The sequence below is a fragment of the Lethenteron reissneri genome, chromosome 16, assembly GCF_015708825.2.
Source record: "Lethenteron reissneri isolate LAM-NWPU_2019-01 chromosome 16, ASM1570882v1, whole genome shotgun sequence".
Taxonomy (NCBI): Eukaryota; Metazoa; Chordata; class Hyperoartia; order Petromyzontiformes; family Petromyzontidae; genus Lethenteron; species Lethenteron reissneri.
The window spans coordinates 9,796,393-9,812,471 of record NC_083794.1 but is presented as its reverse complement, the minus strand read 5'-3'; the positions used below and the strand labels follow the sequence as shown (position 1 = coordinate 9,812,471).

The window sequence follows — 16,079 nt, the reverse complement described above, 5'->3', positions numbered from 1 at the left end:
TTCGGAGTGTAAATTACAATACATCTCCGGATCCTTCCGTGCCAGGTCAAAGTCTTAAGTTCCACAAAACTTCTGCCAGTCCAATCCTCCAGGGTCATCAATGCATTTCCTTTTCTGTATCTACGGATGTATATTGAACTTCTTTTGCACCGTACGTGCCTTCCTAGACCTATTTTCACTTCTAGAATTATTGTTGATTAAAGAGCACCATTTCCTGATGATCTCATCATATGAACCGGCTTCTGAAATTGTGAGATTACGGTGTCAACCTAGTCACCAGAAACTGCACACACACACCAAATATACATTAATATTAGGTGTTTTTCTTAATTCAGGAAATTACACCTCCTGAGAATGAAAATATTGGTTTGAGTGGCATGTTGTAAACACTCTGCAGGGAATATGAAATATCTGTCCCTGGTGTGTATAGCGGCCTATTGCCTTAACTTCCAATGTATTTCTATGACATCGTCTTCCAATGCTATTCTCTGACAGCATGGGGCACTGCTGCGTACCATGAATCAGAATGTAACTTTCTTCACCTCGTGACATTAAGTTTCAAATTTAACTCGGTGACAATTCAAGAGACAAGGATGAGTCGCGTTTAGTCTGCCAGGGGGTGATGATTCATGCGTACAATCCTAATCGAGTAATTTGTGGTGAAACGTAATTTGCAATATTTTGACGCTGACATGCCAACGATAGCACAATGGAAATATAAATGGATATTCCTCGAGACATTCCATTGTATACTATGGTATCGGCTCTCTTGCAGAACAAAAAAATACATTTTCATGACTCGCCACTGTATGATTATTTAATCTTTTCTGAACCATGCGCCACGCCAGTTGAGAGGTGGGGGGGGGGGGGTGGCGGTTGGGGGGGGGGGGCAGGCCGAGGGGTTCCGCGTGGAGCTTTGTGAAGTTCAGAGCGGAGTGCATGAGGTTGCGGTGACCAGTCGCTTCGAGGGAATGCGCTCCGGCTGAACTTTGAGTGTTAGGAGCATTGCCAGTTTGGCGGCCAAACGCCAGCAGCAAGCGAAAAGTTTCAAACCATGGACTTGAAAAGCCTGAAGCTATGTAATGTTATTTTCATCTTTTCATTAATTATGCAAGGTCTCCTTTGCAAAAAGAGATCATGATATCTCAATATGGTCCTTCATGCTCATTAGTAAAAGATGTACGAGGGTGTTTCAGTAAGCCAAGATACTTTTAATAATTTAGTCATCTAAGTGGAATTTTGGTTAAAAATTGCATGGTGAGTAGAGAATGACTTTAAGAATCGTGAAAACATTACAAGAAGATTTTCCACGTGACTATCAGAGTTGTCACCACATTGTGGCCTCATTCTTCAACTTAATTTCAACCTCAGTGGCAAACAAAAAAAAGTGCTCCGCTCTTCTTATTTGCTGCTCTGCAAGGGCACTCGTATCTTTAATCGCACGGTGGGTCTGCCATCAAATGGAAACATCTGCATTTGGGTGTCGGGGTCATTGCCCCGTTAACTATGCAGTTTTTTATTTACTTCCTGAAACTCTCTTGTATGTTTGTATTTTCAATTTGTGGTCAGCGTCTACCACATCTCCCGGCAGTGTCCTGGACTCTGTGCTCACACAACTGTTTGACACTTGTATTAGAGTGAACATGGCCCTCTGTTTTTTTTTGAGCGATTTCTCCTCTCATGTCCACACACCCCATTCTGGCACAACACCGCTCGACTTTTATCCCTGGATTCCAATCACGCGGTTGCTGGCTTAGGGTTGGTCGGCACCGCTCAGATGCATCTCAAGGCCCGCTGCCTTCACGCGTCCGCCAGTCGGTCCTGGCTTTGGTGTTGGCATGGAGTGCCGGTAAACGCACGCCACAAAGAGCTGTAGCTGGCCCTCACTTCCTCCCCCCGCCCACTCCTCCCCTGCAACAGCTTAGCTCGTTGGGCACGTTTTTCTTTTACAAAAAAATAAACTAAAACTAAAAAAATATGTTTTATTGCAACCAAGTAAGGCCCCACTGAGCTGTCTAGCTCTTTTTACAGAAGCGACCTGGCTATTACAAAGCATAGCTTATCACGTGGACATTTCTGGCAGCCAAATAGTCTAAACACGTCATATTGATTCTTCATGTGGAGGACAAAACCGTAGGACCTGGAGAAAAATCCACGCAACCAAAGGGAGAGAGACACGCAAACTCCGCATATTCAATAGCCGTAAGGGTCAGGATCGAACCCACGACCTCCTGCATATCAGGCGAGGTAGTTAACCTCACACCACCGCGGCGCCACTAATTACACTGGTCAACACACTTTTTCTGGCATAAGGTATTCCAACGGTTTTAATGTAATTTTGGGGTGCTGATTCCAAATCTGGCATCAGTTTTTGTCTATCACATCAGGGTTTTGAGATATCAAATATTGCATTTTCAATAAAAACTGCAGAAGAAAAATATTAAATAAATGTGGATATCTACATAAAATTATATTATAAACACACTATCTTAAAAATACAGCACTATATTCTTAGGTTTTTTCGGTAAAGTAAAGTCAAAAACCTAAGAATATGAATCCTTGCAGTCACGAAAGCTTCAAATCTAGAATTAATACAGCACCATATTTTAACACTAAAGCAGTCACTGACTCGCAACAACTTGCAATCATAAGTGACAGAGTTAATTTCTGGTAAAATCAATGAAAATGGGGTATGCCGATAGCATAAAAATGAGATGTGATAGAGAAAATCTGAGATCAGATATGGAATCAGCACCCTGAAATTAGTCTAAAACAGCTGCAAAAGTCCTGGCCAGAAAAAACTATTTTTTTGTTTGTTGACCAGTGTAATCAAAGACTGGCGAGCACACGTGCGGCACGCTGGCCCCCGAGCCGTCACGCCTACGATGAGCAAAACAAAAAACTACATTCTCTTGGATCTGCTGCAGCCAAACGTGGTCACAGTTGAACTACCCTCCCTCGAGCAACCGGCCAAATCTGATGCATGAAGTGTCCACACCTGGAGCATCACGGGGCTCTGTTGCCTGCATCGCGAATAGTTAATGTTAAGACTTTGGTTCCCTTATGTCTTACTAATTCCGAACTTGAGCATCTCACCACATCTTTCTACTGCCTGTCACTTGCTTCCTTTCCCTTTCTATCTCTCCCTTCTTTTTTCTACTGCCCCCCCCCCCTCTTTCCCTTTTCTTGCTCCTCTACCGATTCCTAAACCATAACTAGAGGCCCTCTATCATTACGCTTGATTTATGACAGTGGTCCGGACACCGTCTATCCCAATCCTTTGCTTTTAAATACTTGTTGGTGTTGAAAATACAAACAACTAAAAAACAACAACAACAAAGATGGCCACGGTTTGACACAATGACCCGGCGTTTTTTTTCTTCTGTGGTGAACAGGCCATCCTGGGCATGGTTGAGGACATGGGTTTCATCAACAACTACAAGCTGGACCTGCGGACTCTGACCAGGTCTCTCTACGCAGTGCAGTACAAATGCCATTTGCAAACACATTCGCGAACGCACGCTAATTTGACGGTGAAGGTACTCTGGAGAACCCCTTGAGATGCTAGTGTGGGTAATCCTCCCTCTCCCTGTCATCTTCTAAGAGTTGGGAGTACCCACACTTCACCCCACCACACCGCCACATGCAACAAACCGATCACTATAAAAAAAACGATTTTACCAGGTAAGGTCAACTGAGCTATATAGCTGTTTTTCAGAAGCGACCTGACCACAAATGATAGATCCACGAAGTGGCTTATCATGTGGAAATTTATAGCAGCCAAATGTGGAGGAAAAAAACCTGAGGACCCTGAGTAAAATCCACATTACCACGGGGACATGCAACCTCCAAATAAGCAGGAGTCATGGTCGGGATTAAACCCACGACCTCCTGCATACCAGGCGAGGGAGTTAACATCTCAAATATAATGTACCCATTTGTACTGCTGGGTGGGTGTGCGGGGTTTAAGAAACTTGTCCATTGTCTCACAGCTGCGGTGCTTGGACATTGAACCGGTGACCTCTGGATTGCCAGTCTCGTGTGCTAAACATTACACCGTGGCAACGTGATAATTAACTTTTGCGATTTACAGCAGGGGGTCAGATGGCTCGGAGGTCAGAGCACGGAGATGACACCATTGAGAAACCTGAATTTCAACCTGGGTTTCAGCCGTGCATCGTTAATAAGTGTTCTATGGTAGACAACGTTAATTGAGCCTCTTCACCAGTGATTTCACACATTTTACCATCACGTAACATTTTTTAAACTTAATTTTGTAGAAATCACAGCTCTGAGATTTTTGGAATGGCACTTTGACTGCCAAGTGGTGATCTGCATAGCAGGGATATATCAGAGCATGCAGAGCTAATCTGATGGGATGCCAGAAGCCGTTCTGCAATATTACCTTCCTCGTTTTTTTCTCAAAACATCGAGTTATGTGCCACTTTGCCAGAGTTCCAAATAGACGCACTTTGTCTCGTGACTTTACCCGGAGTAAAACTGCAAAAAAGACCAGCAAATTCGTGGAGGAGTGGGGAATCTGAAATCATGCTAATATCGTTACTAGTTGAATGGGTTTTTTATTTCATGGTGTGTCGTGTATGTGTACTTCAATCCAGCAGTGGATTGACCACAACTGATGACGATGTAGTTAAACATAGTTATTGTACGTAGACAACTTTTGATCACAATAAGAAATGTCTTATTATTCGTATGGAATACATGAAACTTGTTGACACGTTACCGACAAAGTGATTTATGTAAACTCACGGCTTACAATCATCGTGTTTTCCTTTTTTAGTCGTGTTTTTCCAGCTGTATTTATTTAACGGTGTTCGTCCGCACAATGCATAATATATATTTCTTCGTACTCCGAGATGTTTCACAGCACGTTGCAACAAGTGCGCGTGCATCGCCCCAGTGCGCTTCGAGCGCGAACATAATGCCTCATGCCACATTTAACAAGTATGTACAGGGCCATGTAAAACGAGGGCCTCTTTGAAGAGTGCGTTTGGATTGGAGGGCTAAGGTGGCACACTGCCACGTAATACATGGGTTCAAGAGATGACACGACAGCTGCATTAAAACTTTTCAAAACAGACTTCAATGTAACAAAAAAAATGTGACATTGAAGTCATTCGCCGTCATGGCTCACATCACTTTGTGAGAACGGTTTTTAAGGGCGTTTTATAAGTTAAAATTATTATCATATCTGAACAAGTCCCCTGTGTCCTGCCTCCCACCTTCACTCACCACCCCTGATGGGCAGTGTGGTGAAGTATGGTCAACAACACGGCATTGGTCGAGGCCTTCATTTCAGGAGTGAATTGGCTGTAAAAAAAACGTTTAAATCCATATGATAAGTGATTACTCAACTCAGAACCTGCCCAGGTGTGTGATTTTTTTTCTTTCTTAAAACCAGTTAAGCAAGGCTTTATTAAACAAATAATGATATCATGTAAATATGTTTCAAAAGGAAAAAAAACTCAGTGTATTTGACAAGCATAAGCGCTATAAATGTTTTAAAAAAATACATGCATCTTACCACCCACTCCCTCCATTGAGCCCTGTGGTGTCATGTGAAGTGAAATAGACTAGGGCACATGTCTGTTTTGTATATTTATAAATCACCACGCATTAAATATTAATCTTCTTAGCTTTCGCTGGGGTGTTTGTTATGCATAAAACGGTGCCTTTGAAGTACTCCTGCAGTATTTACGTTTTATTTAGTGATCATATAATTGCTTTCTGTGACACTCCACAACCTCTTGCTTTGCCATATCAAGGCAGTAGCGAATGAAACAAAAACAGAGTGTAGTGTTTATATATATATAAAAAAATTACAAGAGAAAAAACTCAAGACATTTGTCAATAACACTGCTGTATAAGGAAATACATTTAATAGTTGATGCTTCAGGTAATGGCCCTTTTCCATGCCCGATAAGTCACCTGTTTTAAATGTTTTTTCTATGTTTAGGTTACAGTGGTGCTGATGGATGTGTTAAGTTTTGTGTTAATATATATTTTTTAAACATGTGTCAATAATACTGCCGTGAAAGGCAAAATATGTTATAGTTGATGCTTCGAGTAATGGCTCTTCTTCACTATGAGACCTCCTTTACCAGTGGCAAAATATAGTAATAGGTTTTTACCCTTTAAACTGGTACAAAAACTGACACCTTTATACAAGGCATCATGTTTGCAATAACCACAATACAAACAGTCAAAATGCAAACAAAAAGAAACAACTCTGATGATGATAATGATATGCACTGTCCTTGAAGTTTATTGATTGATTCATACCCTAAATGTCACCTGTTCTATATTTTTACTCTTAAGAACGCAGTGTCATTGACACATTTGTTGTACGCCACTGCGAATGCAGTAGGACCAAATAATTAGTGGTATTTATATATATTTAACGTGATTACTTTACGCCAAATCTCAAAAATCATCATCACTTGTATTTCCTTTCTTAACCCTCTCCCCCTCGCCCACCAACTTCCCTCTGCGTTTTCACGCCGCCGACCTTTGCAGATGGTGCCTGATGGTCCGCAAGGGATACCGCGACCCTCCCTACCACAACTGGATGCACGCCTACTCTGTCTCCCACTTCTGCTACCTTCTCTACAAAAACCTCGATCTGGGAAAATACCTTCAGTCAGTACCATTGTTACCATCACCGCCACGAGCGCCACCGACATTACCCCTAGAACCGCGATGCCACAGCGATCGAGTCCGTGTTGACAAGTGTGTGTCTTTTGGCGTGGTGGTACACGCGTTGTAAAGTTTGTTTACAATCTGTTAGACCCTGCTGACGAGAAAACGTACGGTTTGTGTATGGAAAAGCCTGCCCCGAGTGTAACGTAAAGCCCTGCTGTCACCATTTTGTTTTACGAAGCCAATGGGAAAACCATTCCTTCCCTCGTTATGGCTTTAGAACCTGATTACAGTAATAGGTTTTTACCCTTTAAACTGGTACAAAAACTGACACCTTTATACAAGGCATCATGTTTGCAATAACCACAACACAAGCAGTCAAAATGCAAACAAAAAGAAACTACTCTGATGATGATCATGATATGCACTGTCTTTGAAGTTGATTGGTCCACACCCGAGACAGCTTTTCTTAGAGCCTAGTCTCCATTGGTGTTGGACCAGATGACGCCAAAAGGCGTACAACTCAAAGACAGCGCACTATCAGAGTATTGAGAGCTCGGGGTAAGCATTTACACTATGAGACCTCCTTTACCAGTGGCAAAATATAGTGATAGGTTTTTACCCTTTCAACTGGTACAAAAACTGACACCTGAGTACAGCGGGCGGTGTTGTGAAGTCACGGGGCGAGGGGAGACGCTGGATCGGATGGAGGGAACTCGAGCCGTGGGCCTGGCCCTTGGCTTGAGAGAAAACAAAAAGCAGAGAAGCGGGGACGTGATAGAGAGGGAAGTCTGCATGATGAGATGTGACGTTTTAAATTTAAAACACATGATTAGTTTTTTTTTGTTGAGCGTTCTACGTGAGTCTAATCATATAAGTGCACAAGTATTTGACAGCAATGACATTTTTACAGTTTGCTGTTACACTGACTTCCCCCCCCCCCCCCGCCCCCCCCCCATTTAAAGGATTTTTGTTTGGCTCTTCTTTTACTTTTAGGGACATGGAAATCTTTGCTCTGTTTGTTTCGTGTCTCTGCCATGACCTGGACCATCGCGGAACAAACAATTCCTTCCAAGTGGACTCGGTGAGAACAGCCGTGGGCATTATTTGGTCATGTTTTTCCCCAAAGGAAACACGCCGCGACTGTATGACTACGACTTGTGACATTTTCTGTTGTAGTTGTTGCTGTAGCGAAGTAGTTGCCTCTGAGCTGCACCACTGATTTTAAATTTTTACACCCACATCTATCTATGTATTTATGTATCTTGGTGATATCTGTCTGCTTATATGTCTGTCTATAGTTTTCTGGTTAGATTTTATGTCGCTATTTCACAATACCTGATGACGATTGCTTGTGTTGCAATCGAAACGTCGTATGCTATTATTTAATTTATTATTTTATCTTTATACGTGACTTTACCGAAAAAAACAAAGAATAATATGCACCACTGATGTTTAAATCTGGGTAAGAAATGCGACGCAGGAGATGGCCAGGCGACTCGGGTGGTCAGAGCGCTGAGCCAGCAACCGCCGCGGGGGAAACCTGGGTTCAAACCCAGGTTCTGGCCAGTTCTGACCAAACTCTGGATTTCGAGCCTTGCTTTTTCATGAAGCCTGTATCTAGTCTAAAAGTGATCATTGTGGATGTTAATGTTTTTTTTCTCTTTTTGCACAATCAACGGAAATGTTCTATCCGCTTCTATCCACTGCTGGATGAAAGTCTCCGCATGTTTGTCACTGTCTCTCACGGCGCCGCAATGCCACGATCCATCTCGCTCCCGCGTGCACGAGCTGATCCCGTTGCTCCATCTCCGTGGTTGCCGTCAAGCCGGCATCGTTTTTCTCCTTTGGTTGCCGTTCTGTCACGAGCCTCGTCCATCGGCCATCGTCTCTTCGAGCAGTGTGTCCTGGCGAAAGCCCACTCAGCTTCCTGAAGTCAATGCGATGTCTCTTGATTTCCATTTGTTTCCTGACTCAATCTCTCGGTGTAATCTAGAGCGTGCATATCTCGATGCTTCTCTGCGCACATTTCCACTTTTGTTCCGTTTTTCTTTGTCGGTGTCAACGTTTCTTATCCAAAGGTCATTGAGAACTTTCTTCTTTGAGCACATTGGTATGTTTCTTTTCATGATCAAAGCTCAGACTTCTGCTCTTGCTCAACTAAATGTTTCATAATTTTGATCCCTACCCGCCTTCAACGCACATGGCTGTGTAAAGCAATGTCAACCTCTGGTTTAGCACGGATGGCTACGTACGGTGCGAAATAAGTTCAACATGCATGCAACACAATAATACTTGTATACCGGGGATGCCACTGCCACGGTTGAATGTTTGGCAAGCTGGACTTGCTGTCCAGATGTTGCCAATTCAATCTCCCGGCGCAGCAGTTGATTGCAAGGTTCTTAAATCCCCCCCCCTCCCAGCGCCTCTGGCCACTCAGCAGTATAAATGGTAGTTATTCGATCGGCAGGTATTGTGTGTTGAGGTGAAGTGTGGATATCCCCACCTCTTCCAATATGTGTGGCCAGTGTGGAAGAGTAGGCCAATATACCCTCTAGTAGGGCGGCTGGTGGGGATGGCCCACTGCTACTGGCCTAGCTACTGCTATTTTTATTTTTACCAGGTAAGGCCCACTGAGCTACGTAGCTGTATTTCAGAAGTGACCTGGCCACAAATGATAGCTCAACAAAGTGGCTTGTCACGTGGAAATTTATAGCAGCCAAATACTCTCTAAACGCGTGATGTTGATTCTAAATGTGGAGGGAAAAACCGGAGGACCCAGACAAAAATCCACGCGACCACAGAAAGAAAACATGCAAACTCCAAATATTCAGGCGTCAGGGTCGGGATCGAACCCATCACCTCCGATATATCAGGCGAGGACGTTAACATCTCGCCACCGCCTTTACCTTTTATCATCTTTGATGTACCCATGTGACCTTTCTGAAAAAATGATTGCACAGTTTATGAACATTATACACAACCACTGACGAAAGGGGGTTTAGAGTTACGATATGCAATTTTCTAAGGTCAGCAAAACAATTTGGGGCAATTTCATCTGGCCTTGTTTTATTTTTTATTACGCTGTGTTAAATCACGCTGCATGCGCCTGTCCTGTGCATGAGGTTCATTTATTGTCAACGCATGTTTCCAAGGAAATTCATTACAGGCAATTAATTGTCTTCATCTTGAATGTGGCGCTGCGCTAAAGTGCGCTGCCTCATATTTCCCTCGCGTGGCGGAAGCGCTTCCGTGTTATTTTCTGGTGTCACTTTCGAGGAAAAAGTCCAATGTTACATTTTTTTAAATATATATGAATTGTGTTTGAGGTATATCGTTATTCTTATCATGAGCACTGCCTTCATTCCTTGCCTTGTCTTGTTTTTCTCCTTGCAGAAATCAGTCCTTGCTGCTTTGTACAGCTCCGAAGGCTCCGTGATGGAGGTACGGAGCAATTTTGTGTCGCGAAAATATTATTTTCTCACGCGTCGCAATGCTGCTGGGTTTTATTACCCTGACGGTGATGCGTCTGACACACCTCTTTGTCCTATTGTGTGCAATTTATTGCAGAGGCATCATTTCGCTCAGGCTATCGCCATTATCAACTCGGCTGGATGCAATATACTTGAGAATCTTTCCAGAAAGGTGAGAATTATTACGCTGCACTTTACCGTTTCCCCCAGCTGCACGCCTATCACTCGCCTCCGCTTTTGATGCCCCGACACAAACAAACACACACACACACTTTCACAGGGACACGGCGACAATCAGCATGCACATAAGACACCCAAACATCGGGGCTGTGAGTCAATAAGCCAGTGGTCTGTGCAATCCATTGTTGCCAAGCGTACAACTCTCACCTGCACGGCTCTTTGACAAAATGTCACGGGCACGAGCAAGTACAAGAATCGTTGTGTTTTGTGTGCGCAAGTGTGTGCGTTAGTGTGTCTTTGCTTTTTGTTGGGGGAGCGATGGTGTTGCGGTTAGCGCGCTGCGCTACGAACCCAGTGACCCGAGTTCGATTCCCGCTCACGGCCTACACCAGTGACGATTATCTGAACCGGTCATGGGCCTCCCCTAGGTCAACTCAGCCTCAAATGAGTACCTGGTGCGGTGTGTAAATATCGCAACTGGGAAGATAAATGCGGTCGGGCGTGGTGCTGGCCACCCACCCCTCGTGTGCCACAGTGCCGGTCTTCATAGGTGCTCGCGAACAGCACTTGCCCCAACAGTCTGTGAAGGCTATATGGGGGGGGGGATCTTTATCTTTTATACATTCACAATTTTGGGCGGAGCAGTGGTGTATTCGTTTGGCGTATTGCGAACCTGGGTTAGATTTCGGGCCACGGCCAACATCAGCGGTGAATATCTGAACCTGGATCTGGGGCCTCCACTCGGTTGACTTAAATCTTAAAAAAAAAATTTGCGCCTGGCGCAGTGTGGAAAAAAAAATCCGCCACTGGGTTAACGAAGGTGGCGGCAGGGCACGCACGGCGCTGGCCACACCATTAATTATACTTTCTCCTGCGAAATACTTCTCGAGCGATCACTACTCATGTGGTGCAGCGACCTTAATAGGCGCTCCGACATTAATAGGCATTCGCCAACCAGCCTTTGCCCCGACAGTCTCTGCAAGCTATTCGGGCGATATTTGTCTTTGTGTGTGCGGGGAAAGGCGTTTGTAGTGATTAGCGCACCGTGCTATTAACGCAGCAACTCAAAGTCGATTCGCACTCATGGCTAACGTCAGCCATGAACTATTTTGTTAAGTTTCTTTAATTCATTAATTCTTCCCTTCATGCACGCAACGTTGCAGCGTCGGCCAGAAACGTTTTAGTCGTATTTTTCCAGTGACGTCCTAGAAACTGCGCCCAGGCTGCAGTGAAAGCGTCGCTTCACAGCGCGATGACCCGTCCAGTGGCGAGGCTTCGAGGCAGCTGCGTGCGTTCACTCGGCGACGACCTCACGGCCGACGCGCGTGCTCTGGGGTTTGGCAGCGCTCCTCCTCCCGCGAGCTTTAATTATCGCGCCCGTCGCTCGGCCTAATGCAGTCGGACAATTTTTTTTTTAATGCCTCGCTCCGTTCAAATCGTCGGCTAGAATCAACAGCAATGATTATTTATTCACGTTTTGCACACTCACCCCCACCACCCCGTCCTCACCTCCCTCAAAGTGCTCTCGTTACTAAAGCTGCTTCTATGAGTTAATGTCACGGCACGCTAACGATGCGAACACGTTTCGCAGCAGCCCTCTTTTTTGAACGCGTCTGTGGAAAATGTTGCGTGTCAGTTGAACGTTGCGAATTAAAGCTTCGGTGATGGTACGGGGGGGGGGGGGTGGGAGAACGTGGCCTGGTGGCTCAGAAGTCAGAGGGCTGAGCTGGCACCGCTGAGATCATTGGTTCATATCCAGACAACCACCTGTGACTAAATCAGGTTCCTTAAATGCATTGAGGTGATGGGCCCCAGCCTGATCACCAATAACTATGTGCACACACAACAACAACAAAAAAGCTTTCACTTTGAATATGGTTCTGCACTATAGTTGGATAGATTCCAGTTCTGAGATCTAAATTTTCATTTTTCAATATTATACGATGATCAATGCTCTTTGCAGCAAGGCTACAGTGCCACACTCCAACGTGTAGACCAGAAGTCACTTGACGGGGTTTCAGAAGTCGTTCAATAATACATCTGGTTCTGTGTTCAGTTGCCCTAACGGAGAGCGTTGCGCTGATCTGAGAGACATGATAATGCAGCGGTCGGGAACCTATGGCTCGCGAGCCATATATGGCTCTTCCAGTGACGGCATATGGCTCCCAGACAATTTTGAGTTGAAAAAATAACAAAAATCAGTTTGGAACTGATTTTAAAATACTTGTGATATTGCTTAATAATAGTGTGTCATTTTAAAATAAACAGAAATTAGTTTTGAAGATAAATTTCACGGGTCACGCCTGCATGAAGCTCAACCTCACCACGTATGAACCAGAATACAAGGCCATCAGCAAAACCATGCAGCACCAGAAGTCGCATTAAAAGTAAGACATATTTAATTTATTATACGTTAAAAATTCTATATGGCTCTCAATGAAATATATTTAGAAATATTTGGCTTTTATGGCTCTCCCAGGAAAAAAGGCTCCCGACCCCTGTGATAATGGATTCTTCCTCTCATCATGACATTGCAGCACAATCATCATGAAATTAGAAAAAAAGACTAAAATGACAAAAATGTCTGAAATTAAATGTATCCTGTTGTTGATTCACAAAAAATATAGTTAAGCGATTGTAAACTTAGAAAAAAATTTATGTAGGTGGAATATTAGATTTGGGGCAACAATTATTCTCACTTAAAAAATGGTAATTTCCCAAAAGGATGGCGCTATTGAATAATTAATTAATTACTTAAATCTCAATGTGGATTTTTCAGCATGCTTTGTGGCCGTTCACTACATGACATGTTATCTGCCCATGGTATTTATATTTATATACATAGGGTGGCCCAAAAGTCAAAACACATCGGTTTATTTAATTTTTTTTTACACTGGCATTAAAACATTTTAATCGAGTATTCTTTAAGTTAATATTTTATGGATCATTATTAATAAAGATGTTTCTTCTTCCTGTGGAGTCACAACAAAACTCGATCAAGAACCCTGAATGAATTGAGACAAAGATGAATTGATGAATAAAAAATGTATCCTAAATTTATTTTAAAAATAACTCATGCGTGCATTAATGTTAATGTGAGTGTTTGAACATTTGTTCAAATAAATATAACCCTCTGATATGTGTAGTATCTACCGGCACAGCTCTAGGCATATAATGCTGGATATGACGTATTGATTCATAGCCTCTCATCTCTCTGCCAATGCGAATAGGACGTGATCAACTGTGTGTCTGTGCACCCGTAGCGCCTCCCGCAATCATTGGTTCAATCTTAGATGAAATCCACACTGATAGGCCCCATGACCACCGTGTCTCACCTGGGATAAGTTTTCAAGTCAAAAGGTCAGTCACCAAGGTCCACGCTTTTAAATCTTGTCAATTCCTACACGATCTGCTCTTTGAAATTATTGGCTGATGCTGGTGAATGTTTTTTTTTCATCAGAAATAATAATTTGGTCGTTTTGTACGTGTTCTGGAAATGCGTTTGAGATTAAAAGATCAGAGATAAAGTGAAATGCTCTAGGTGAAAAAAAAAGGTTTGAGTGATAATTCACAGATAAAACCTCTCACGATCCATAATAATAAAAAAAACTAGTTGGATAGATTTATATATTGCTACGTTCCATTGTTGTGGTTTTTATTTATATATGATCCACTTAAGTTCAAGTTATTAAAATATGCAACCTGAAAGTTTTGATTGCAGCCACGGCAATAAGCTCACACTTTTATTATGGAAGAGTGTGGAGTGTATTTATTACCTGATTAAAATTCATTCTCGTAAACTCAAGTGATATACATTTGTCATCGGTTTTAAAAGCAATGGAGCAATGCAATATGTGTAATTGCAATACTGTATTCAGAATGTGTTGCAATGTGACCTTTTGAGAAAGTTTTCCGCTGACTTTTGTGGGTTTGTTTTTGTATTCTCTTTCATATTTCAACCTATTTTACGTACAAATAAAAACGCCATTAAAATTGCTCAATTTTCCAACAAAAAATGTTTCGCCCGATTGGGCAAAACGTCCTTCCAAATGCATGCCACTCGGTATTCACGTCGCCCTATGGCCTCTGCACCTTTGCCCTTTGACCCTAAAACACAGGAGTACCAGAGGATGCTGGACCTTATGAGGGACATCATCTTGGCTACAGACCTCGCTCACCACCTCCGCATCTTCAAGGACCTGCGGAAAATAGCCGATGGTATCGTGACGGGAGAGCATTGCACCTTTTTTGTTTTTTGTTTCGCAGATGTTCCATATCGAGCATCGATGTTTGGAGTCCAAGTAAAATTCAGCAGTTTAATGCAGCCACAGAGATACTAATCTGGCGTTGCCATCCAACAGTGTCTTCATATGCAACCGTCATTAGATGCAGTAGAACTACCAAAGACGATTAATCACATCGCATTGTATTTGTATGGGTGGTTTTTAACATTACGAAGTCTATTTAAATTTGGAATGAACAAATAATTGTAACGATTGTAATGGTAAGGACCAGCAAATGATCAGCATTTTTGGAGTACGGTCAAATAATCCCCAAAGTCAACAGCACAGTGAGGCCTTCATCTAGCAGTGAGTTGACAGACGGCTGTACATTATTTTATTGTTTGACGACAATAACAATATGCTCCAGTAATTCACCAGGAACGTTTCACGGAGTGCTCAATGCTCTTTACTCATGAGAGTCCTGCATTCGGATGTTTGGCCAATCCCATGCATGAACATTTCGCATTAAACTTTAACCGTAAGTGCACATTCAGTGGGGCCATGGGTAATTGATGTTTGTTTTGTTTTACAAGCTGTTACGCAATACCAGCATGAAGGATTATTATTCAAACGTCAACAATCTGGTGCCACAACATTTAACTGCGGGCTCATGTGGCAGCCATGACCTACAATTTTCACGTGGCAACTTCTGCGGAGTTGTAACTCAGAGACACAGTGGATTGCTGATTGTTTTAGGCACAACCCCAGCAAAGGGACCTAGATCTCCAGGGACCCACAAAACTCTGACGTGACCCATATACCAGGGCCCACTGAGCCTTTAGCCAGTGCAGACAGTTGGCCACAGATCCTCCGGGCACATCGATTTTGGGCCTCAAAATATCGTTGTGTATTGTAGCAAACGTGCATCGATATAATAATTTAGTGTGTTGGGTATTCGCGCCATTCCTGTATCGCAAAGCTATCACAAAAGTTGCTTTGTTTTCACATTCAGTCTGCAGTAGTTTCACAATCGGGAGTAATGATTGCTTTATTTAATCCCAACGGGGAGTGCTTTTTGCGAGGTTTACTTTCTTCGAATTTTGATGTGTAGCCGATTAACAGATAATCACGCTCACAGCTATGCACAGCACGGAGACTTTGCTTAACACGCACGTTCCTTTACAACGCATTCACGTCGATGTTTTCTGTGTCCACAGCCGGGTACAATCCGGACAACGGTCACCAGCACAGCTTGCTGCTGTGCCTGCTCATGACCTCGTGCGACCTTTCCGACCAAACCAAAGGCTGGAAGACCACGAGGAAAATCGCTGTGAGGCCTCCCCGCCAATGAACACGTCAAAGACGCACACCTGCACAATTCGCGTGAACTTTCCGAAAGCCACCGTGCGCCGTTCCCTCACTCGTGATGATGTCGTGTGTGCGTGTGTCTTTTTTTTGTCTTTTTTAGGAGTTGATTTACAAAGAGTTTTTCTCACAAGGAGATCTGGTAGGTTACACGACGCATCGATCACGTTCTCTTTGC

At 43.3% G+C, this 16,079-nt stretch overlaps 1 protein-coding gene across 1 annotated transcript in view; it reads left to right on the top strand.

The window, feature by feature from the left end:
- The window catches only part of PDE2A (phosphodiesterase 2A), a 233,275-nt gene that overhangs the window by 205,025 nt on the left and 12,171 nt on the right, over positions 1-16,079 (top strand). Inside the window, exons 22-29 of the mRNA XM_061552360.1 lie at positions 3,396-3,466; positions 6,538-6,660; positions 7,657-7,744; positions 10,057-10,104; positions 10,231-10,305; positions 14,432-14,531; positions 15,754-15,866; positions 16,005-16,043. Coding sequence (XP_061408344.1) covers positions 3,396-3,466; positions 6,538-6,660; positions 7,657-7,744; positions 10,057-10,104; positions 10,231-10,305; positions 14,432-14,531; positions 15,754-15,866; positions 16,005-16,043 — 657 coding nt within the window. The remainder of the gene's footprint in view (positions 1-3,395; positions 3,467-6,537; positions 6,661-7,656; positions 7,745-10,056; positions 10,105-10,230; positions 10,306-14,431; positions 14,532-15,753; positions 15,867-16,004; positions 16,044-16,079) is intronic.